Here is a 25457-nt window from a genome sequence, read left to right as displayed (position 1 = left end):
TAATAGATTTTAAAATACGAAAAGGCAATTTTGAGACCGGGTACACTGGTTCACACCCATAATCCCAACACTTTGGGAGGCTGAGGCAGGAGGATCACTTAAGCTCAGGAGTTTAAGACCAGCCTGGGAAACATAGCAAGACCTCATCTCTACTAGAAAATAAAACAATTAGCTACTTCAGGGACTGAGGTGGGAGGATCACTTGAGCCCGGGAGGTGAAGGCTACAGTAAGCTGTGATTGCACCACTGCACTCCAGACAGAGCAAGACTGTTTCAAAAAATAAAAGGCAATTTTAAAAAATCTTGTTTCATAAATAGAAAAGACGTGTTTGAGAACACTGAGTGTTTACTCACAAAATCAGTCTAGAATCAACTATGTGTTCTTTTGGACCCATGACTGATTCTAAAAAGGCAATGATAATAGATGAATTTTATTAAGCAATGTGATGCATCTTGATGAAAAAAACTGAATTATATGATTCCTTTGACTAGCTTTTCTTTAATAAGTGTGATGAACATGAGTATGGACTAATGATATTCAACTTAATATTACTAGAGTCGAGAATGTTCTCTGCTGAAATGAATATGAAATAGTAACCTTCAAATTTGATTCTGAATGAATTAAGTAAGATTATTTTTCACGGTTTCTCAGATGTAGTATATTTTGATGTATAGGGGAAAGGTAAGATAATAACATCTTAGAATTCAGAAATGACTAATGGTGAATTCTGTTTTTAGAAAGCCATCCAATCTGATGTTACACTCAATGGAAAACTGGTACAGAAGTATAGCACTTTACAGCAGACTATCAATAGGAGAAAATATACCAAAATTTTAAGTGCTGAAATTGTTATTATTTTTCTTCTTCACAAAAATTGTAATTGCAACAACTAGCATTGAGCTCTTGTTATAAACCAAGTACAGTCCTGAGTGTTTTACATATATTACATTTCATTTACCCTACAAACAACCTGACGAGGTAGAAATTCTTATTATCTTTATTTACAGATGAAGAGACAATCACAAAGAGGTTCATATGTTTCAAATCTTTTTATAATTAAGTATATTGCTTTTAAAAACAGGGCCTGGCATGGTCGCTCATGCATATAATCCCAGTGACTCAGGAGGCTGAACTGAAAAGATCCCTCCTGAGGCCAAGAGTTCAAGACAAGCCTGGCAATGTAGCAAGACCCCATCTGTAAAAGAAAATGATAAATTAGCCAGGCATGGTGGTGCATGCCTGTAGTCCCCGCTACTAGAGAGGCTTTGGCAGGAGAATCCCTTGACCCTGGGAATTCAAGGCTGCAGTGACCTCTGATCACATCATGGCATTCCAACTTGGGTGATAAAGTGAGACCTCATCTCAGACAAACAAAAAAACAGAAATAAAATAGTAATAACCACTTAAAGCAAGAAAATTATAGCATCTTCATTATTAACAATTTGCAAAGACTGTGACTTACTATTTGTTAAGCTTTTTGCCCAGGGTGGTTCTGTGTATAGAAAAGACTCTGAGTTCCAGTACAATCTCTTGCCTTGAGCAAGTTCCTTAAAACCTCTGTACCCCAGTTTCCACATATGTAAAATGATTCTACTTATCCTGCTTCTCAGAATTGTTGAGAGGATCAAATGAAGTACATGAAAACAACTTGTATAAGTCATAAAGTACCATATAAAATTAGGCAGCAATTTATTATATGGTCAAATTTTTTAAATTTACAGCTAGAATATTATAATTAGATGTTTACTAGGTAACACGTGGCACATGTATAATCAGAAGATTAAAAACATAAAAAATGAATACTTATTGAGAAAATCTAACAATGACATAAATATAGCTTCAAATTCCTTTCTTAGAATAAATCGGTAGTGCTACAGCTAAAGCCAACTGCAGATTTTGAGATGTACTATAGAACACAATGTGTGGCAAACAATATCATTATTTAAATGATATTTTGCATTGCCATTTTGTTAATTAGTTCTCACGTCTGTAAAATTAGGATTTTAAATATCGGTTAAATGAAGGAACATCCAGGTGTGGTGGGTCACACCTATAATCCCAGCACTTTGGGAGGCTGAGGCAGGTGGATCATAAGGTCAGGAGATCAAGACCAACCTGGCCAATATGGTGAACCCTCATCTCTACTTAAAAAACAAAAACAGTAGCTGGTGCGTGGTGGCAGACACAGGTAATCCCAGCTACTTGGGTGGCTGAGGCAGAGAATTGCTTGAACCTGAGAGGTGGAAGTTGCACTAAGCCAAGATGATGCCACTGCACTCCAGCCTGGGCGTTAGGGTGAGACTCCATCAAAAAAAAAAAAAATGAAGGAAAGACTTTGTTTTGTTCACTGTTATATCTCTATTGCCTAGAACATTGACACATAAATATTTGTTGAAAGAATGAGTGAAACAATATTCTGACAATTGAAGAAGAGACTTTAAGAATAGCTATAACACATCATACATAAAAATGTTAAGCATAAATACTGTTAATATATATACTGAAATTTCTTTTACATGTTTGGCAGATTCTTAGTTTTTTTCTTACTTGCTTTACTTAGGGACGTGCTTCCTTAACACAAGAGAAAGAGAAGTTTGCCCATGAACATGAAGAAATGAAGAATCTAGAAACCATTGTTCAAGAAATAAAACCAACTGCCCTCATAGGTAAACTTTTTCTCCTCTCCACTTTCAGGCTGCCCACCATTTTGACCTGATTGGTGTTTTTACTACCAATTTTGGGGTTATAATTTAGCCTTTTTAAAATTCTAACCCTTTGAATTCAAAAACAAAACCACATGTTCACTCAAGTGACAGTACCCTGTAGAGACCTAGATGTTTAACTTCAGTCCTGTCTTCTTTCTCTTACTGATTTACTGATCTGAGCTGAAGTGTGTGGCCTCCTTCTTTAACTCTGTCAGCCTGCTAATAATACCTGGCACATTCAGCACTTTTCTAGGCTTGATTACTCCAGATAGACAGTGGTTCTCAGATAAGAGAGATTTTTGCCAGGCAGAAAACATTTGGCAACCTGGAAGCTTTTAGTTGTCTTAACTAGGGCAGCAGGGTCGTAACGGGAGTAAAGGGATGGGCTGCTGACATCTAACCGATAGAGGCTGCTGAAAGATTCTGCTGAATATCCTACAGTGCACCGGACAGCCCCTTAGACAAGGAATTATCCAGCCTAAAATGTCAATACTGCTGAGGCTGAGAAACACTGAAATAGATAAGACCCTCCTGGAAAATAGGGATTACATGTCACAAATCTTTATATTCTTTATAGCACTTACTACCGTAATTAAACATTGCATGTGCACTGCAAGACTTTAAAATGGTTTAAAAAAAAACTCAAAGGGCCGGGCGCGGTGGCTTATGCCTGTAATCCCAGCACTTTGGGAGGCCGAGGCAGGTGGATCACGAGGTCAAGAGATCGAGACCATCCTGGTCAACATGGTGAAACCCCGTCTCTACTAAAAATACAAAAAATTAGCTGGGCACGGTGGTGCGTGCCTGTAATCTCAGCTGCTCAGGAGGCTGAGGCAGGAGAATTGCCTGAACCCAGGAGGCAGAGGTTGCGGTGAGCGGAGATCGAGCCATTGCATTCCAGCCTGGGTAACAAGAGCAAAACTCTGTCTCAAAAAAAAAAAACAAAAAAAACTCAAAGGACATTATGAAACTTTATTCTTTATTTTGTGTATATATAATGTTGATTTTTACCTTGTATTATACTCCATTCCTAGAAGCTCTTGTGAAACAGATGATAATATTGAAAATAATGATGATAATCATAATAAAACAAGTACTCCATTACAGGAACTTTACTAAGTGTTTAATATTGTTTTTACAAAATATATTCTGTCAATAATCTTATTGTTTTGCATTTCCATTATGCTAATTGCTTTATTCTTCTGTTAAAGTTATTTCAGTGGGTGGTACTTCACTTTTGAAATTGAATCAGACGGTTGTCTTACGTGACAGCATTGGTTTATAAAACTTAATTGCTTGATAGCCTGACACACTGAAATATACTTATAGAATTACTTATAGAGAAAGTATACATACTAGACACAGATTTCCAAGTGATTGGCCACTAATTCACTGTATTATAGGAGCCAAATATTATCTTTAATAGGTATTTGTAGATTTGTGACCCTAAGGATTGTAAGGATTGTTGGCATTAACAAACTTGCCTCTTTTTGTCACTATATTTTAATACAAATATTCTATACAGTATTTTATTTAGGGCCTATTAGAAAATGACCTGACAGAGATCATTGATTTGGGGCATGGGCTTCTTGTGTGAATTAACCAATAGCAGCATTAATCACCAGTTTCTTTTTTCTTCATTAGGAGTTGCTGCAATTGGTGGTGCATTCTCAGAACAAATTCTCAAAGATATGGCTGCCTTCAATGAACGGCCTATTATTTTTGCTTTGAGTAATCCAACTAGCAAAGCAGAATGTTCTGCAGAGCAGTGCTATAAAATAACCAAGGTAAAGTAAAACTATAGCTGATACTTTAATAATCAAATTTTTATTATAGAGAGACCTAGGATATCTAAGGTGCTTACTTACTGTTTATGTTTAAAAATTATAACAAAACATTTATTTTGGAAATACACCCAAAATGGAAAGAAAAGCATACAGGTCAGAGGGATAAGAACTATCTCCTTTTCTAGAATGTTATATATATCCTCTTTCAATAAAATAAAATACATATTTCAATGTGTTACTGATAATTTTCATCAAACTATTTGGAAATATCTAAGATTTAAACATAGTAGTTAAATAGAAAGGATAAAAGCTTGGTTCTAGAGACTTATTAAAATAGCTTTTTTAACTAGCTATTCCCAAACACTGAAGCATACAGTGTAAAACCACAACCTTATTTTTGCTCTGCAAAATCCTGGGTTTGGGTTTTGGTACCATGAGTAGAACATTTGGGCAACTATCTTGACATCCAGCCAGATTGGGAAAGGAGTCCTCAGTGTTTCAGTATTTTACTATGATTTATTTTATACCATGTTTGAAGTAATATTATATTTGACTGATATGCTGAAAGGAGCCTTTTTCCCTTCAAAAACTTTAAAACATCAATACAACAAAATAGAGATTGAGTCTTATCTAGCTAAAATATTTATTTTGGAAATACAAAACAAACTAGAGAGGTAAACATGAAAGCTGTGTCACTCCGCACTAATTGGAACTTAATGGCTCTACTTTAATCATATATCCTTAAATGCTTGCTAGAATTAATGATTTTTTTTTGGCAAGGAGTCACTCCATTGTTTATCTCTCTTATTTGGGATGGCATCAGTGTTCTCACTAATTTTGTCTCATCTCTAAATTGGGAAATTTGCCTCACATTATTCAGTAGTCCTTAAATCCTTAAAGGAAACAACAAATGTCCTTTGAGCAACAACAAAATTTTAGCATCGTGTCTTGCACATAGTAGGCATTTAATAAGTGTTTAATAATTATTTTGTCTTAATATATCTCAACAGGCCTCCAAGGTTAAGAGACTTATCTATAACACACATAAAGTTAGCCATATTTATGTAGTTATGTTTTAAACTTTGAATGTATCTGATATAAATGTATGCTTCATATCTTTCTTATGATCTTGCCTAATGGTCTGTGCTTTTCTACATAAAACATTAAAAGTTATTTTGAGAATGAAAATTTAGACACTGTTTTGGCTAAAGGATTGGATAAAAAGGAAAGGTCTCTGCCTGTTGGTGGATGTGAATTTCTCTTGCTGCAGGCACAGGTGAAGGTAGGAAAACTTAAATTACAATATACAAAAAGACTATTGAACAAGCAAAATATAATCCAAAAATGTTATGGGAAGATTTCCTTTGCCACATTAATAACATATATTTGAGAATGTTGAGCTAGCCAGTACTATCATTTTTTTAATGACATTTCTCCTTAACATACGGTGATTATAGAAAGATAGGCAGGAAGAGTAGGAGTGAAAGAGGGGAGGGAGATACATAATGTTACAGGCCTTTTTCTCAAATATAATTTTCTAAAGCCTTTATACATGAAATAATAATTTAGTTACATTAGAAAGTTATTTATAACAAAATATTTTATCTGCTAAAGAGCTTAAGGTATCTGACTTGTTAGAAAACAAAACCAAATTCTGTGTAAAACATAAGTGTCTTATATACAGCTAGCTGAGAATTTCTGTTTTTCTGTCTCATCTATTTTCATTTTTTTATATCTTGAAGAAGGTTGAATTTTTATGTTATACAAGTTTAAGAACAACTAAAAGGTATGTTATGACATTTCCTAAAAACAGGTTATAATTTAGACTCTAGATCCAAGAGATATGAACGTTAAAACCCATTCTGTCATCATTTAAACTATGCTTGAGGATTTGATGCTTTAGACTTTTCAAATAGATTTCTTAGACTGTGATTATTTGTCGAGGGTTTCTGATTCCTCCTTTGAAACCTAAATACTCTCAACTTGATGTCCACTCACCATCACAGATGAGACAAATATTCTTTTGATTAGCAGTATGAAATGCAGCACCTAACAGGCCCTAAGTTAATGCCTTTTTTTTTTTTTTTGAGCTGGAGTCTCACTTTGTTGCCCAGGCTAGAGTGCAGTGGTGCAATCTAGGTTCACTGCAGCCTCTGCCTCCTGGGTTCAAGTGATTCCCCTGCCTTAGCCTCTCCAGTACATGGGATTACAGGCACCCACCACCACTACCCAGCTAATTTTTGTATTTTTAGTAGAGAAATGTTGGCCAAGCTGGTCTCAAACTCCTGACTCCAAGTGATCTGCCTGCCTTGGCCTCTCAAAGTGCTGGGATTACAGGTATGAGCCACCATGCCCAGCTCACATAATTGTTTACAATATAGAAATATATATGATTTTCTCAGTTCTTATTTTGGAAATGTGTGAGTTCCTAAGCCCCAACCCAAAATATCATGATTTTTAATATTTAAATATTAGCCCATCATTTTTTATCTTCAGAAATCTATTAATTGGAAGCCTATATAGAAATGGTTAATGAGCCTATGAGTTGAACCACTGCAGAGAATAGAGTGATTGTCTTAGGGCGTCCTGTACTTTGCGTGCTCCTCTTGGGAGTAAAGAGTAAGATAGAGAATAGTAATAATCACCCATTCCAAAACAGGTGGCCCAATATTGCAAAAGCTTGTCCAGACTAATAAGGAAGTTAATATAAAAACAGACTTCTTTCTAAGTGCTCATAATTTAGGCTACGGGGTAGTTCTATTATGACACATTTGTTTTAAAATATCCTGCTTCTTTTTAAAGTAAGTTGTGTGTGTCTTTGTTGTAGGGACGTGCAATTTTTGCCAGTGGCAGTCCTTTTGATCCAGTCACTCTACCAAATGGACAGACCCTATATCCTGGGCAAGGCAACAATTCCTATGTGTTCCCTGGAGTTGCTCTTGGTGTCGTGGCGTGTGGATTGAAGCACATCACAGATAAGGTTTTCCTCACTACTGCTGAGGTATTGTAAAATCCTCTAAGTTTACCAAGGGTATAAAATACCACATGTGCTCAGCCTAGGTTGTCTAATGTTTTATTTATCTAGCATCTCAGCTTGCTCTCTGGAAGAAGTAAAGTCTGAAGAAGAGAAACTCTCCAGTGGAGAATAAGGAGTTGGTAGCATGTTTATACTGAATAACAAACAAAAGGTTCTTCTTCAATAGATATCAGAATAGTTGTGTTTTGATTTCTTAAGAGGAAAATTTTTGTGTCTTCACACATCAGATCAAGCTCTGTGACAGCGATGAGACAATTAAAAATATTGTTTCCAGGGCTGGCACGGTGGCTCATGCCTGTAATCCCAGCACTTTGGGAGGCCGTGGCAGGCTGATCGCTTGAGCCCAGGGGTTTGAAGCCAGCTTGGCAAACATGGTAAAACCCTTTCTCTTCTAAAAATACAAACATTAGCAGTGCATGGTGGTGCGTGCCTGTGACCCCCACTCACTACTCAGGAGGCTGAGGAAGGAGAATCGCTTGAACCTGGGAGGTGAAGGTTGCAGTAAGCAGAGATTGCACCACTGCACTGCAGCCTGGGCTATAAAGTAAAACTCTTATCTCAAAACAACAACAACAACAAAAGTTTCCAAATGATGATTAAGTGGTAAATATTTCCCCATTGAGAACATTGCTTAATAATGAATGGCATTTTGAAGGTTTAAAGTGAAATTCTGATATGGTATAGTGAACATGTTTATCATTTAGGGTTCAGTACAGGAAACAGAAACCACCCTAGTATTTAAGCAGAAGTTAAATCAGAGTAGAAAATTAGTTGTTTATGAAATTATTAAAAGAGTAGGAGAAGGGAGCTCTGTCTGGGCCTTGAGAAAAGATTCTCAGAACATCACAGAGCAATCCCACTGGGGAATCTTGTACTGTCATGAACTGTGAAAGATCTGAGCTTTTACTCTACTTTCAAGATAACAACTTAGCCGCAATTTCATAGATATTGACAGAAGACATGTAACTCTTAGGTCAGAGACAAAGGGCTTTGATTATTCCTGGCACAAGTGATATGAGCTGCATGTTCCTATTAGTTCCCTCCTTATCCCAATCCTCAGCACGATGATACAGTAATTGGGCATATATTTGTAAAATCATGAGCTTTTGGTAATCAGAATGTTCATCAGGTTGATTCCATGTTTTCAGATTTGAACAGGATACGATTTGTATGAGAAACTTGAATTTTAAACCTTCGCAGTTGAACTGATCCAAATAGAATTTGATAGTCAAATATTTTTATCCTACAACTATTTTTTCCATTGTGAAAAGGAATCCCAAATATATAGACAGAGTCTTATGTTACTGATATGATCTAAAGGAACATAATTTTGGTGGCTAGCGCCCAGCATCATTCTATGAGAACAGATATCTGGAAGCTATAATGTTCTCCTGTTGTTTTCTTCACTGCATTAAAAGCATGCCAGCTGATGTATCAGGTTTTCTTTAACTCAGAAAATCTTGTTAAACATAAATGGATGTCTCATTACTAAGAGAGCATTTGAAAGTTGTTTTTGCATTAAGGAAAATGTAATCATTGTCGGTTTTGGTTACTTGCAATAGTCAGTGTTTTCTTTCTTAAATAACTCTAGTGCCCTCTAGTGACAAATGTTATGAAAAATATTTTCAATTTACTCTCCAAGAAAGGTAATAATCACTACTAAACAAAAACTTTGAAGAAAAAAATGTGGTGTTGTCAACATACCACATCACTAATTCTTATCATAGCTAGTGATCTCTCTGGCTGTATCTTTTGGGCTTTCTACTGGTTTTCTCTTAGGCTTCAACCCAACATCTCTGTTTTTTATATCATCTCTATCATGTCCCCATTCATTATTTTGTCTGTCTCCTTTTTATCTCCCTTTTAAGTAAGAGCTTTTTTCTAGCATTCATTTTTTTGTTACCAGTTTTTTCTTCTCTTTTTCTTATGCTTTCAAAGATCTCATTCATTTTTTTCTATCATCTTCATTTTAGTAGTGGCCAAATCTGTGTATCTCTGTTTTCATCTTTTTCTGTATCTCCAGTTGCCTGTTGAATAATTCCACAGAAATGCCCTGCTGTGTCCTTAAACACAAGATGATTATCTTCCCTCATTCTCAGCATCCACATTTTTATTAATGATACCTCCTTTCCAAGCAGGCACCAAAGCTTAGAAGCCTGACATTCTTTTCATTCTCCCTCATCCCATAGCCTTCAAACACATCATGTGTATGTATGCCTGTGTAACTGCTTTATCTCTTATCCTGCCTAGAAAGTCCTCAGAATTATTCTCTACTGATCTAAGTTTGCCCTTCAGGGTACTGTTTAAATCCCACCACATCCTGGAATCTTTCAGTGACAAGTCTAGCTCATCTTGATCTTTCTCCCAAGCCATGGCCGTCTTTATTACACACTTTGACATTTAATTTTATTTCTGGTTATATTACGCTCTTGAGAGCTTCTTGTCATAAAAGATTAGGTGTATTCTTTATAACTAAGTTGTAGATTATCTTTTTTAAAGACAGAGAATCTTCAATATACTTCTTTTAAAACTTCAGTAGCACCTAGCACAATGCTATACACAAAGCAGAAAATTAATAAATACTTGTCGAATAGGATTAAATAGAACTATTCATGTATCTTAGCAAGAAGAATAAATACAATACTACAGACATTCACTACTAGATGGCTGCAAAAAGAAGAAAAGTACTTCTTGTCTAGATTATATTTTGTCATTAACAAAAGTAATTATAGGAGATCTATCTGAATTTTTTGTTTTGCAACTACAAATTTAATAACTGTTAGGATTATTGTCAAAAATACTAGTTGGATCTCTTATGGAACTAGAAATTTTATGGGTTAGCACCAATCTCAAAAAATATTTCTGGACATTTTTTTTTTGAGACCAAGTCTCGCTCTGTCGCCCAGGCTGGAGTTCAGTGGTACAATCTTGGCTCACTGCAACCTCCGCCTCCCAAGTTCAAGTGATTCTCTGCCTCAGCCTCCCAAGTAGCTGAGACTATAGGCACGTGTCACCACACCTGGCTAATTTTTTGTATTTTTAGTAGAGATGGGGGGTTTCACCATGTTAGCCAGGATGGTTTCAAACTCCTGACCTCATGATTCACCCACCTTGGCCTCCCAAAGTGCTGAGATTACAGGTGTGAGCCACTTCGCCCAGCCATTTCTGGACATTGTTATATCATGAAGAGATTTTTGGCTTTCCTGGCACTGTAGACAGTCTTCTGGACCTCTGCTGAGAGCACACAGTGCTCCCCTGGATCAGCCCTCTTGGCCTTTTGTGGTCTGCACTATAGCCTGGGAATAGATTCCTCACCTCCTGTCCATACCTGGGAGACAAATCTCAGCTTCCTAACTTCACACCACTCTTCCTGAATCACCTGTTGGTGCCTTCTCATCCGCCCCGTGCCACTCCTTTCTCATATCTCCTCAGAGGACCCTTTAGATAATTATCATGGACAGCAGTATCTGGAGAAACCTTTTCCTTACTTAAGATAATTGGAAATCCAACTGCCATAACAATGTCAAAACAAAATGGAGAAAGATTATTTTAAATTAGCCATAATGTCATTAGAGAGAGAGAACCAAAGCACATCAAAGGCAGCAAAGAGTTTTTGAATAAATGATTTAATAGAGTGAGGCTAGGACTTGTGTATGCGCCCTCCTTTCCCCCTAAGATAAAGTCCTTACATTTAGTGCATCTCCTCATGGTCACCTGTTTGCTATTTGATTTTGTTTTACAATTCTTTGGCTCCTTCTTTGTTTGACAGTCATACATGGAGAGTAAGGATTCAGAATGATTCTTCTTTACTCAGCTATCTTCTCACTGTCTCCAATCACTTTAAAATGATATTTGTGTGGCATTCTGAGAAGAAATAGTGATATTGAATGCCCGCAGTGTGCTGGTGGTTAGAGGTGGAATACATACATTATGTCATATAAATACTTGAAAAAACTTGAAGTTGATTAGTTATAAAACGTGCCCCCAAATCAAATAGCTAACAAGCTATACACTGTACAGCCAGATCTGACAGCAAAAGCTATTTTGCTTCCACTCGGCCATGTGGGCTGCATATTTGTTCTTTTTAAAACAAAATAGCAGGCCAGGTACGGTGGCTAACATCTGTAATCCCAGCATTTTGGAAGGCCAAGGCAGGTGGATCACTTGAACTCAGGAGTTTAAGACTAGCCTGGCAAACATGGTGAAACCCCATCTCTGCTAAAAATAGGGGAAAAAAGGAAAAGAAAGAAAAAGTGGTGGGGCATGATGGCAAATGCCTATAGTCCTGGCTTCTCAGGAGTCTAAGATGGGAGAATCACCCAAGGCCGGAGAAACAGAGGGTTGCAGTCAGCCGAAATTGTGCCACTGCACTCCAACCTAGGCAATCTGAGTGAGATCCTGTTTCAAATAAATAAATAAATAAATAAACAAATAAAACAAAACAGCTAAGTTTCATTGAATACTTTCTGACAGACACTGTGGTAAATTCGTTGTTAGCATTTATTTCATTTAATTCTTATGATTTAGGAACTATTATTAATCCTATATTACTAAGGAGAAAATTGAGGCCTAGAAAGGTTAACTAATTTGCTCAAATACAGATAGTAATTGATGGAATTAGAAATCAGATATAGGTCTACCTCACACCAGAGCCTGAGCCTTCAGTCACCATGCTGTGACATCTTTTTAACATTGTGCTATTCATTTTCTTCTATCCAATTAAATAACCATACCTGATACCCTGAAAAGTTTTTGCCTTCACATCTGAGAAATTCTGATTTAAATCTGCTGCATATCCTTTGCAGAACAAGAATTAACAAGATTTTTTAAAAGTTTCAATTCAATGGAGCAATTAACATAAAATGGTTTTATTTTGTCTCAGTCATTGTTTTAAGTCATTCTCTACCAGCTTTCCCTCTTGTTTCTCTTAGTGACATTTAGGTAAGATCCCATAACTTTCAGTTCACTCATTCTTTTAATATTTTTTAATTAAATAACTGACATATGCTAGGCATTATTCTGAGTGCTGGGAATACATCAGTGAACAATAATTAAACATCTGTGCAGTTCAAAATTTTATATCCAATTCAAATGTCATGTCCTGTCCCTGCAATACACGAAGCCTGCAATAGCAGATAGAGAATACACATATCTATAACTGCTCAGGCTCAGTAGGGAAATAGAATGCCCCCTAGTCTTTCCTCGAGGACACTGTAAGCCTTTAAGAAGGAGTAGCATGCACCAAGAAGTGGGGAGGACAAATCATGGTTTCAGCAAACTTCTCTGCATTTCACCATCTCAGCCTTCGGGAAGCAGGTGGCTGTGGTTGTGTGGTTGGCAGGACTGGTTCTACTTCTGAGGTTGATAGCAAGCCTCACTTGTTTGATGGCTTCCTGATAGTTTGGAATGCTTAATGTCTCTTTGTCCTACAGTTTGGGACCCTGATCATCAATTCTAGGGCAAACATCCTGTTACAAAGGCAAGAAATTAATGAGTTAAATGATGAAGTTATTATAAAATTATGGTCAACACCCTGCAATTATATGTTATAATATTTTGTATAATATGTAGAGCAATACTAATCAAACAGTTACACCAGTAACTTTACCTTCCTCTCTTTCCCCTCATCCCACTGCCTAAATGACCAGGAAATCCTCAGTCACCCACAGGATTTAACCCCAAACTCCTTTTTTTGACATTGGTAGTGCTCCAGTCCTTATTTCTGTACTACCCAGACTCTCTGCTCCCCCAGGTCACGATACTTGGGCCTGCTGAGTCCAGCTCACACACATCTCTGCCTTTGGTCTGACTCTGGTTTTTTTTGGGTTTTGTTTCTTTGTCTGGGATGCCCACCCCCTTTCTGTTTGTCTAACTCCAGGCATTCCTGTAGGTTTGCCTTTCAAGCTGTTCTGCATATGAGGCCTTCCAGAACTGCTCTTCCTCTGGATTTCTTAGCACCCATATTTCACCTTTAGCATAAGCCATCTTCTCTTTCAGCATTCTCTTTTTCTTCCCATACACTGTTACCTCACTAAATTACAAATCTCTCAAGGACAGCAACACTTTTTTTTAAGCTTTCTGCAGTGTTATGCTTGTTCAGTGTCATATATATTTGTTGATGGCAAAAAATAAATATTTTGGAAATAATTTCATGATTTAAAAATCTAAAAGCTATTAAGATATACTGAAAAATAAATATTATTTAAAATGTTGCAGAAGAGGAAGGTTCCCTACTCCCTCTCTGCAACCACATTTTCATGGAACAAAGGCCCACGTATAAGGTGATTTAGATTCGCCCCCATCTAGAAATTTAATCAAAGTCTTATAGCTGGAGAGAACATCAGGGTTACTGAGTCTCCGTCTCTGCCTTAAGATTCAATACAAAATGTAACACTGATTTGGAACTAGGGAATAGTTTGGGGAAAGCAAACGTTAAGGCTAATTAGGTGATTCAGATAATGCAGAATCCGTATAAAATTAATATCCTACTCATAGTGAGACTTCGAACTAGCTTTCTCAGCTTTTTGCTCTACCTTCTGCACAGGAGTATGACAAGGAGCTGGGAGTAATGGCATGCTTAGCCTCGGATAGCTGTCCTCCTCTGCTTTCAGGATCCATTTTCATTACTCTATCATCTTCCTCTTCCTTTTCTTTTCCCTTGTTCCCCTAATGTATCAGTTGGAAAGTATCTAGCATTTCATGGTACAGTAGAAAAGGAAGTGGACTAAAAGGAAACCTAGATTCTGTTCCCATCTTTTTCAACAATTGTGTGATCCCAACCACCACCGCACCTCTCTGGGTTTAGTTTCCTTATTGATAGAAGTGATGAGGAAATTAGATAATCCTATTAATGTCACTGGTATTTATATAGACCATTATATGTGACATTCACTTATTTGTATACCTGCCACATTGTATGATGTGAAGTATAAACACTTTCTTTCTTTTTTTATAAGGTTATAGCTCAGCAAGTGTCAGATAAACACTTGGAAGAGGGTCGGCTTTATCCTCCTTTGAATACCATTAGAGATGTTTCTCTGAAAATTGCAGAAAAGGTAAAACCACTCTTGTTCAAGCTTTATTATTTTTCCTTCCTTCTCTTGCTAAATATGCATTTTTAAATATTAAAAATCTGCTTCTGGCCGGGCATGGTGGTTCACACCTATAATCCCAGAACTTTGGGAGGCCAAGGCAGGTGGATCACTAGTTCAAGAGATCGAGACCATCCTGGTCAACATGGTGAAACCCTGTCTCTTCTAAAAATACAAAACTTAGCTGGGCATGGTGGTGCAGCCTGTAGTCCCAGCTACTCGGGAGGCTGAGGTAGGAGAATTGCTTGAACCCCAGAGGCGGAGGTTGTGGTAAGCTGAGATCGTGCCATTGCACTCCATCCTGGGTAATAAGAGCAAAACTCCATCTCAAAAAAATAAAAAATAAAATCTGCTTTCTTGAAATGTATACCTGTATCTCCTTATTATGTCAGAAGTCAGAGAAGTGAGGCATAGTGACTCCATAGAGCTTAGGAGCTGCATTTGCTCCTCAGAGAAGAAAGGAAGAACTGGGCTGAATAATTAATTTTCCTTCCTGTCATTCTTTTTTCTCCTAAAATTTAAATAATTTTTTATGGCTTCCTATCAGCCAGATTTCTCCTATTTCACCTTTTGAAAGTTATTCTTTTCTATATCACATTTGTGATAATTAGCAAAATATTACAGATATGGTAGCATGACATTTAGACCTTGAACCCCACTTTCCATACCCATGTCACTATGATGTATAGCATCTTAAATGACAGATCACAACTGATAATACTGGGACTGGAGGCAAAATAAAGAGGGCCAAGAACTTGGAAGCTGTTGGGGTGGCAGGTGAGCTACTGAGGGAATTAGCCAAGAAGAACCCAAAGGCAGAGAAACTTTCTGGAACTAAACTGGAAGATAGGTGGACATTTTTTTTTGCAGTGTAATTGTATTAGTTTCCTTAGGCTGGGGTAACTACATACCAGTTATTTAGTAACTGTTTTTAAATATTTAAGCCACAGACTGTGTGGCTTAAACAATGGAAACCTATCTTCCCATAATTTTGGGAGCTGGAAGTCTTAGATCAAGATGTCCACAGGGTTGGTTCCTCTGAGGCCTCTCTCCTTGGCTGGCAGATAGCTGCCCTTTTTCTGTGTCCCCATGAGGACTTTTTTCTGTGTATGCACACACTTGTGTGTCCAAATTTCCTCTTCTCATAAGAATAACCATCAAATTGGATTTAGACCATTCTAATAATCTCATTTTAACTTAATTATCTCCTTAAAGGCCCTATTTCTAAATACACTCACATTCTGAAGCACTAGTGGTTAGGGCTTCAACGATGAATTTGGGGTGGGGGGAGCACACTTCAGCCATGACAGTAGTTATATGTTTAAATTGGGGTTTCTCTACCTCAGCACTGTGGACATTTTGGCTGGATAACTGTCATGTGGCTGTCTTGGGCATGGTACAGTGTTTAGCAGCATTCCTGGCCTCTGCCCACTAGATGTCAGTAGCATCTGCTCAGTTGTATCAACCAAAACTGCAGACATTGCCAGGTAGTCCCTTGGGGGCCAAATTGGTTTCGGTTAAAAATCACTAGCTTAAGTTATTAGCAAGTTATCTAAACAACACCAGTTAAGAGTCACATATCGTTATTTATCTTGTTGACTAAAGGTAGAGTTTTAAAAAGAAGTAATCCTCCAAAAACCTTAACACAATAATCTGCTTCGTTATCTAATTATGAAAAAATATGTTCATATTTTCTACTAATGTGTATCTGCTAGTTTCTAAGTAGATTAAACTATTAATATGCTGAATAGCATATTATTATTTTAAGTTCATTTTGGAGATTTAAATGAAAAGGAATTAGCTTACAGTTAGAGAAGGAAAAAAAGCAGGGGACATCAGGGGAGTGCAAAAAGATTCAGCTATTACACTTAGAGTAATAGAAGAATACAGAGTGCATACACAGAAATTGAGAAATTAGAACAAAGAACCAACTTCAGAGAGGAGGACCATATAAGTGCACTGCAAGTTTGAGGTATCAGTGGCACATTCAGATGTACCATTTTATTCAAGTAGATAGAAATGACTGAAACCTAAAAAGAGGCTAGATAAAAGACCTGGGCATCTTCTGGATGAAGTAACTGGTGAATGTCTAGGAGTGGGTGGGGTTGCCAAGAAAGCAAGTATAGAAAGGAAAATGAGGATAGCATATAGGTTGTTATTCTGTCTAGAAGACAGAAGAAAGATACCAGCTGAGAAGAGAAGTGGTAGGATTTTAAAAAGAGACTCCAAACTGAGCAGCATGTCAAGAATTAGGAGAGATAATTTCAGAATGGGAGTGGAAGTTGTGGCCAACACAGCCAAATCTTGGAGAGAAAAACAGATGCAGACTTTTATTTGGTACTTTACAAGTTATCAGAGATTTTTACAAAAGAAATTTCAAGATGTTCAAAAGGTTAAGAAGTCAGAGAATTAGGAAAGCAATAGAATATTGCTCTCTGTCAGAGAGTTTGGCATGGACAGGACAGAGATTGAAGATTTCATTGAGAGAGGGGATTATTTCTATGGTATATACCTGGGAGCAGAAAGAGGAGATGAATATCCACAGAGTCTGTGTCAGTAATGAAACAATGTGTTTTATTATAAAATTAATGTAGCCATCTTAAACAGGCACGAGGATCTTTTTTGGGTAATGGTAATATTCTAAAACTGAATGTGGTATATTGTTGTGCAGTAAATTTACAAAAATAATTTAGTTGTGCACTTAAAATGGTTGAATTTTGTGTTAACTATATTTCAACAAATCCATTTAAAAAGTAATAAAACCACATTATAGGCACTTTGGAAAATAAAAGGAGAACAGGAAAATAACCAATATTCTATTTTTCTAATGTAAGCATCATTTTTTTCTTGTATTTTGAGTCTTTAATTTTTTTATTTTCTAACATCATTATAGTTATGAAGTATACATATTGTTTCCTGCTTTTTCATAGACATCTCTTCATAACACAGCACAATATTTATAACCTTAATTGTTCATAAATGCATAGTTTTACATTGAGAAGAGATACTTAATCATTCTGATATTCTTTGAAATCAGACTTATCAAAATAAATCAGTCATATAAATATTGTTTTAAGAACTGGTATGAATTAAGTTGGGCATGGTGGCTCACATTGTAATCCCAGCACTTTGGGAGGCCAAGGCAGGTAGATCACCTAAGGTCAGGAGTTTGAGACCAGCCTGGCCAACCTGGCGAAACCCCTTCTCTTCTAAAAAAGTACAAAAAGTAGCCAGGTGTGGTGGCAGGAGCCTGTAATCCCAACTACTCGGGAGGCTGAGGCAGGAGAATCGCTTGAACCCAGGTGGCAGAGATTCTGCAACATGCAAGATTGTGCCACTGTACTCCATCCTGGGGATAGAGTGAGACTCCATCTCAAAACAAACAAACAAACAAACAAAAGCTTGTGAGTTAAATAGTACATATGGAATGATTAATTTTGATGAGAAGAGTCCCTTTTTCTAAAAGAAAGTAGGGAAAGAGAAGATGTGTGAAGATACTAAGGAGATAGTTTGAGTTGGTCAAAGGGGAAATTAAGGTCATTTTTTCTGAGTAGTTGGAATTTTCTCCAGTGATATGATGTGATAATCTGATTCTCCAGTGTATGAGTGGAGAATCACTCCAGCGAGTGATGAAAGTCAAATGGAAACTTGAAGACAGCAGGAAGGTTTGGAATTGCTTTTTGGGAACCACAAGAGAAAGTTTTAAGAAAAGAGAGAAAGAGGGAAATATAATGTGCAGACTAGAAAAAAATATAGCACCGCAGAAAGTTTACTGCATGATTCTAGGATGCACAGCTATGAAAGCAGAAAGCCAGCTATGAGGGGTCCCCAAACGAGGGACTAGAATTATGCATGTAACACAGAACGTGGTGACAAGATTCTCTGATACTGGCAAAGAGCACTGATACTGACTGTAGTGTGCAGATGATAAGCTGAGCAGGATCAGGAGACCCTGGAGTACAGGAGGAGATTTTTCAGGAGGCTGTGGTCAGAATAGGGATTCTTAAAAATTCAAGGTTCCGGGCATGGTGGCACAAGCCTGTAATCCCAGCTACTCAGAAGACTGAGGCAGGAGAATCGCTAAAACTGGGGAGGTGGAGGTTGCAGTGAGCCGAGATCAGACCACTGCACTCCAGACTGGTGACAGAATGAGGCTCTGCCTCAACAAAACAAACAAACAAACAAAAATTCAAGCTTCAGGTTTAGCAGGACTATTTAGGTATTTAGTTCAAGTTAATTATCAGTCAGGTCATGACAATGCTTTTAACACGGGCTTCTCCGAGAAGTCCAGGTGTGATAGTGCTTGAATCAGCCTCACTTATTCACACTTTCCTTAGTTGCTTGTGTCATTTTCCTCTCTCACTATATGATTTATAATTGCTTTTTCATCTTATATCTTCATTGCTTATATGTGCTTTTATTATAATACACAATGTTTTTGCAGGCATAAGATATACAATGTTTTTGAAATGGATAAAAACTCCCACTCACATGGGCTCACCATCACCTCTATTTATTAAAATAATTAATACTATTTTCTTATATCTAGATTGTGAAAGATGCATACCAAGAAAAGACAGCCACAGTTTATCCTGAACCGCAAAACAAAGAAGCATTTATCCTCTCCCAGATGTATAGTACTGATTATGACCAGATTCTACCTGATTGTTATTCTTGGCCTGAAGAGGTCCAGAAAATACAGACCAAAGCTGACCAGTAGGATAATAGCAAACATTTCTAATTCTATTAATGAGGTCTTTAAACCTTTCATAATTTTTATAAGTTGGAATCTTTTATAATGATTCATAAAATGCTTAGATTAAGATTTTACTTTACAGTCTAAAAATTGATGGAAGAATATTGATATAAATTGGGATAAACATCATTTGAGACAATTTTGCTTCATTTTGGCTTCTCGTTATTTATGGTTTCTATCTGAATTATTCTGCCTACATTCTCTTTAAAAGCTATTGAACCTACTACTGAGAAACTGATTGTTTTTATACATGAAACTAATGGGAAGACCAAAATTAGTAATAAATTGATATAATCAACATTAAAATGCATAATTCTTTTGTTGACCATTTTGTTAAAATCTACTTTTTTTAAAAAAAAAAAGGTAGAAATGAATCTAGGCGTAGGTGAACTTTTGCTAAGCAGAAATAACATATCACTACATTGTTGCCTAGAGAAAGATAGCTTCTCAGGTATTTTTATTCCAGTCCTAGATCATATATGTTCTTTAGTACAGCCGAATTATAACATTTCTAAGAAAGATCATCGCTGTTTACAATGCCCTGTACAGCCTTAGATTTTATTATTATTTTGTCAGTGTTATAGCTCACAGAGTAAAGCTATTATTACCTTGCTCTAGAGCCAGAAATCCCACCTAAAACCACCTTTATTTCCCCTTGATCAGTCATCCTATCCTTCAGCTACTATACTGTTGCTACAGGGCCTTTGTGGACTGTGGCCCCTGTCCAGAGGTTGATACCTTTAGTTCAGCACAGCCTGAGCAGTGAGAAGGTCTGAAAGGAGAGAATAAAGGTAAGATATTTGAGAAGGGGCTGCCTGAGGAACTGACCTCTTAAAGATCTCAGGAGTCAGTTCCTACTGGAGTAACCTGCCATAATGGCTTCTGGATTAACTCGAGTAACTAAGGGCTCACTGTGTTACAATCACCTCACTTTCTTCTGAATTTGGACAAAGTGTTATAATTAAGTTCCCAATATCAGAAATTATCTTAAAGTATTAAAATTACTTGACTACCAAGACCATTCTATAAGAAAGAGTAGTTATATGCCCAGACTGTATTAATTTATTTTCTAAACTAATGGTTGAAGTAATGGAAAAAGTTTTAATAAATTATAAACCTAAGGTGCAATAACATTTGCTATTTATTTGTAGAATTATTTGAAGAATTTTGTTTTTGAAGTAATGCTTTAAGGAGTATAAGATGTTCAAGATAAATTTTACTATAAAATGATTTTATTGGAAGTTGAAGGTTACACAAATTGTTTTAGGTATGAGCAAAAGAGGTTAAGGTATTTCTAATGGCAACATATAGTCAAGAGTTTCCTCAAAATAGTTATTTGGAGAAGAATCAGAATGTCTATGTATTTCTCTTCTATGTTGTCTTAGAGTTCTAACTAAATATATTTACCCATGCAAAAGATTTATTCAAGCATAGAAAAAGTGAATGAATAAAAATATAAAATAATTGTCCTTGTTTCTTAAAATGTTACATTGTAATGCTGGGTCTTGGGTTTGTATGATTATGTGTGATGAATTTGTAAAATATTCTAATAACTGCTAATTTCAGTACGAACATCATTCATTTAATATATGTGGCTGGGCGCGGTGGCTCGTGCCTATAATCCCAGCACTTTGGGAGGCTGAGCCGAGCAGATCACCTGAGGTCAGCAGTTCGAGACCAGCCTGGCCAATGTGGTGATACCCTGTCTCCACTAAAAAAAATACAAAAATTAGCTGGGCTTGGTGGCTCATGCCTGTAATCCCAGCTACTTGGGAGGCTGAGGCATAAGAATCACTTGAATTGGACGTTGCCATGACTGAGATCATGCCACTGCACTCCAGCCTTGGAGATAAGAGTGAGGCTCTGTCTCAAAAAAAAAAAAAAAAAAAAAAACTACATAATCACATATTCTGGACACTGTGATGTATGAGCCACTTCCTTGTCCTCAGGTAAAGATAATGAAATCAAGATTAGATAGTTACTTACTAGGTGTCAGATATGTCACATACATTATTTTAATTTAATGTAGTCCCCTCACTTTCCTTATGAAGTTGATATGTTAAGTAACTTGCCAAGTCCACAAAGCTAATAAGTAAAGAAAGTAACCTTGAAATCTATGTTTACCTTTCTTTAGTTTCTTCTCCTTTCCCTAGGCTGTAGTCTGGAACAGCCACTGTCCCATGTGTAATTTTAAATTTCCTAGTAGCTTCATAAAAAAAAAAAGACACTGGTGGAATTCATGGTAATAATATATTTTGTTTAAACCAGTATATCCAAAATATTATCACTTCAGTATGTAATCAACATAAAATTATTAAGATAGTTTCTTTTGATCCTACTGTCTTCAAAATCCAGCACATATTTTACACTTACATTTTTTTTTTATTTTACTTTAAGTTCTGGGGTACATGCGTAGATCTTGCAGGCTTGTTACATAGGTATATACATGTCATGGTGGTTTGCTGCCTCCATCCCCCATCACCTACATTAGGTATTTCTCCTAATGTTATCCCTCCTCTACTCCCCACCAACAGACCCCAGTGTGTGATGTTCCCCTCACTGTGTCCATGTGTTCTCATTGTTCAACATCCTCTTATGAATGAGAACATGTGGTGGTTTTTGGTTTTCTAGTCTTGTGTAAGTTTGCTGAGAATGATGGTTTCCAGATTCATCCAAGTCCCTGCAACAGACATGAACTCATCCTTTTTGATGGCTGCATAGTATTCCATGGTGTACACGTGCGACATTTGCTTTAGTCTATCACTGATGGGCATTTGGGTTGGTTCCAAGTCTTTGCTATTTTAAACAGTGCCATAGTGTGTGCCTGTGTCTTTATAATAGAATGATTTATAATCCTTTGGGTATATACCTAGTAATGGGATCATTGGGTCAAATGGTATTTCTGTTTCTAGGTCTTTGAGGAATTGCCACACTGTCTTCCACAATGATAGAACTCATTTACACTCCCATCAAGTGTGCAAAAGTGTTCCTGTTTCTCCACTTCCTCTCCAGCATCTGTTGTCTCCAGATTTTTTAATGATCACCATTCTAACTGGCATGAGATGGTATCTCAATGTGATTATGATTTGCATTTCTCTAATGACCAGTGATAATGAGCATTTTTTCATATGTTTGTTGGCCACATAAATGTCTTCTTTTGAAAAGTTTCTGTTCATATCCTTTGCTTACTTTTTGATAGGGTTTGTTTTTTTTTCCTTGTATATTTGTTTTAGTTCTTTGTAGATTCTGGATATTAGCCTTTTGTCAGATGGCTAGCTTGCCAAAAGTTTTTACCATTCTGTTGGTTGCCAGTTCATTCTAATGATAGTTTCTTTTGCTGTGCAGAAGCTCTTAAGCTTAATTAGATCCCATTTGTCTATTTTGGCTTTCGTTGCTATTGCTTTGGTATTTTAGTCATGAAGTCCTTGCCCATGCCTATGTCCTGAATGATATTGCCTAGGTTTTCTTCTAGGGTTTTTATGGTGTTAGGGCTTATGTTTAAATTTTTAATCCATCTGGAGTTAATTTTTGTATAAGGTGTAAGGAAGGGGTCCAGTTTCAGCTTTCTGCACATGGCTAGCCAGTTTTCCCAACACCATTTATTAAATAAGGAATCCTTTCCCCATTGCTTGTTTTTGTCAGGTTTGTCAAAGATCAGATGGTCGTAGGTGTGTGGGGTTTCTTCTGAGGCCTCTGTTCTGTTCCATTGGTCTATATCTCTGTTTTGGTACCAGTACCATGCTGTTTTGATTACAGTAGCCTTGTAATATAGTTTGAAGTCTGGCAGTGTGATGCCTCCAGCTTTATTCTTTTTGCTCAGGATTGTCTTGGCTGTGCAGGCTCTCTTTTTGGTTCTATATGAAATTTAAATGTTTTTTTCCAGTTCTGTGAAGAAGGTCAATGGTAGTTTGATGGGGATAGCACTGAATCTATAAATTACTTTGGGCAGTATGGCCATTTTCATGACATTGATTCTTCCTAACAATGAGCATGGAATGTTTTTCCATCAGTTTTGTCCTCTCTTATTTCCTTGAGCAGTGGTTTGCAGTTCTCCTTGAAGAGGTCCTTTACATCCCTTGTTAGCTGTATTCCTAGGTATTTCATTCTCTTGTAGCAATTGTGAATGGGAGTTCAGTAATGATTTGACTCTCTGTTTGTTATTGGTGTATAGGAATGCTTGTGATTTTTGCACATTGATTTTGTATCCTGAGACTTTGCTGAAATTTTTGAGTTCAGACTAGCCACAATTCTCAGTAGCCACATCTGGTTAGTGACACCATATTGCATGGTGCATGTCTAGAAGAGACAGTTATGTATAAATAGCTGTAACACTGCATCTCCATGAGAAAAATGAAGAATAAGTTTGCAGGAAATGTTTTTCAAAAATATTTTGGTAAATAATGCCCAATAAAATAGATAAAAAACAATTTATACCAGCCTCTCTTCATAAGCCTGCCATGCATATTAGGAAGGGAGCATTGCCCCGGAACAAGACATTATTTAACAATTTTTTATAGAATGCTAACTTTGCTATTAACAGAAGAAATGTAAAATGCTACTAGAGCACACATGGAACAAATAAATTATATAATATAGTGAGAAGGAGATGTCACAAAAAAGAATATAACAACATATCAATGTTAATAAAAGACAAAAAGAGAAAAATTTTAAAAGACAGATCACTTTATCACAAAAATAGAATATCCAAAGAATTAAATTTACATTCTAAATGTAAAAAAAAAATCTGAAATTAAGAATTCATTAGACAGATGGCTTAACAGCCAACTGGAGGTCATGGAGGAAAGGATCAATGACCTCAAAGGCAGGTCATTAGAAATTACCAACTTTTTTTAACTTTTAGGTTTGGAGATACATGCTAAAGTTTGTTATATAGGTAAACTTGTATCATGAGGGGTTTGTTGTATGGATTATTTTATCATCCAGGTATTAAGCCTAGTACCTAATATTTTTTCTGCTCCTTTCCCTCCTCCTGCCCTCCACTGTCAAGTAGACCCCCGTGACTGTTGTTCCCTTCTTTCATGAGTTCTTATCATTTAGCTCCCAGTTATAAGTGAGGACATGGAATATTGGTTTTCTGTTCCTGTGCTAGTTTGTTAAGGAAAATAGCCTCTAGCTCCATCTACATTTCCACATAATACATGAGCTCATTCTTTATTATGGCTGCATATTATTCCATGGAGTTCCTGTACCACCTTTTCTTTTTCTGATCTGGCATTTACGGGCATTTAGGTTGATTCCATGTCTATGCTATGACATGGAATAGTCATAGTGCTGCAGTGACCATTCGTGTGTGTGTGTGACTTTATGGTAGAATGATTTATATTCTTCTGGGTATATAGCCAGTAATAGGATTACTGGGTTGAGTGGTATTTCTACTTTTAGCTCTTTGAGGAATCGCCATACTGTTTTCTACAATGGTTGAACTAATTTGCACTATCACCAACAGTGTATAAATTTTCCCTTTATTCCACAACCTTGCCAATATCTGTTATATTTTGACTTTTTAATAATAGCCAGAATGTCATGAAGCCATTCTGACTAATGTCACAATGAGATAGTATCTCTCTAATGACATTTGCATTTATCTAATGATCAGTGATATTGAGCCTTTTATCATGTTTGTTGGCTGCATGAATGACTTCTTTTGAAAAGTGTCTGTTCATGTCCTTTGCCCACTTTTTAGTGCAGTTGCTTTTTCTTGTAAATTTGTTTAGGTTTCATATAGATGCTGGATATTAGACCTTTGTCAGATGCAATAGTTTGCAAATGTTTTCTCCCATTTTGTAGGTTGTCAGTTTACTCTGCTGATAGTTTCTTTTGCTTTACAGAAGTTAAATTTAATTAGATTTTGTTTGTCAATTTCTGCTTTTGTTGCAGTTGCTTTTGATGTCTTTGTCATGAAATCTTTGCCTCTTTCTATGTCAAGGATAGTAATGCCTAGGTTGTCTTCCAGGATTTTCACAGTTTTGGGTTTTACATGTAAGTCTTCAATCTATCTTGAGTTGATTTTTGTATGGTATAAGGAAGGGGTCCAGCTTTAATCTTCTACATATGGCTAG

At 36.6% G+C, this 25457-nt stretch overlaps 1 protein-coding gene across 2 annotated transcripts in view; it reads left to right on the top strand.

Moving 5' to 3' along the window:
* ME1 (malic enzyme 1) overlaps positions 1 to 20842 on the top strand; it is a 274752-nt gene extending 253910 nt beyond the window's left edge. For both annotated transcript variants that reach the window (XM_002746772.6, XM_078369643.1), the window contains 5 exons: positions 2562 to 2667; positions 4351 to 4493; positions 7321 to 7494; positions 14487 to 14585; positions 19171 to 20842. In XM_002746772.6, the coding sequence (XP_002746818.2) occupies positions 2562 to 2667; positions 4351 to 4493; positions 7321 to 7494; positions 14487 to 14585; positions 19171 to 19341 (693 nt within the window). In that variant the 3' untranslated portion in view covers positions 19342 to 20842. The remainder of the gene's footprint in view (positions 1 to 2561; positions 2668 to 4350; positions 4494 to 7320; positions 7495 to 14486; positions 14586 to 19170) is intronic.
* The last annotated feature ends 4615 nt before the right edge of the window (positions 20843 to 25457 follow it).

This window comes from Callithrix jacchus, chromosome 4 (assembly GCF_049354715.1).
Source record: "Callithrix jacchus isolate 240 chromosome 4, calJac240_pri, whole genome shotgun sequence".
Lineage (NCBI taxonomy): Eukaryota > Metazoa > Chordata > Mammalia > Primates > Cebidae > Callithrix > Callithrix jacchus.
This window is presented reverse-complemented; position numbering and strand designations above follow the sequence as displayed.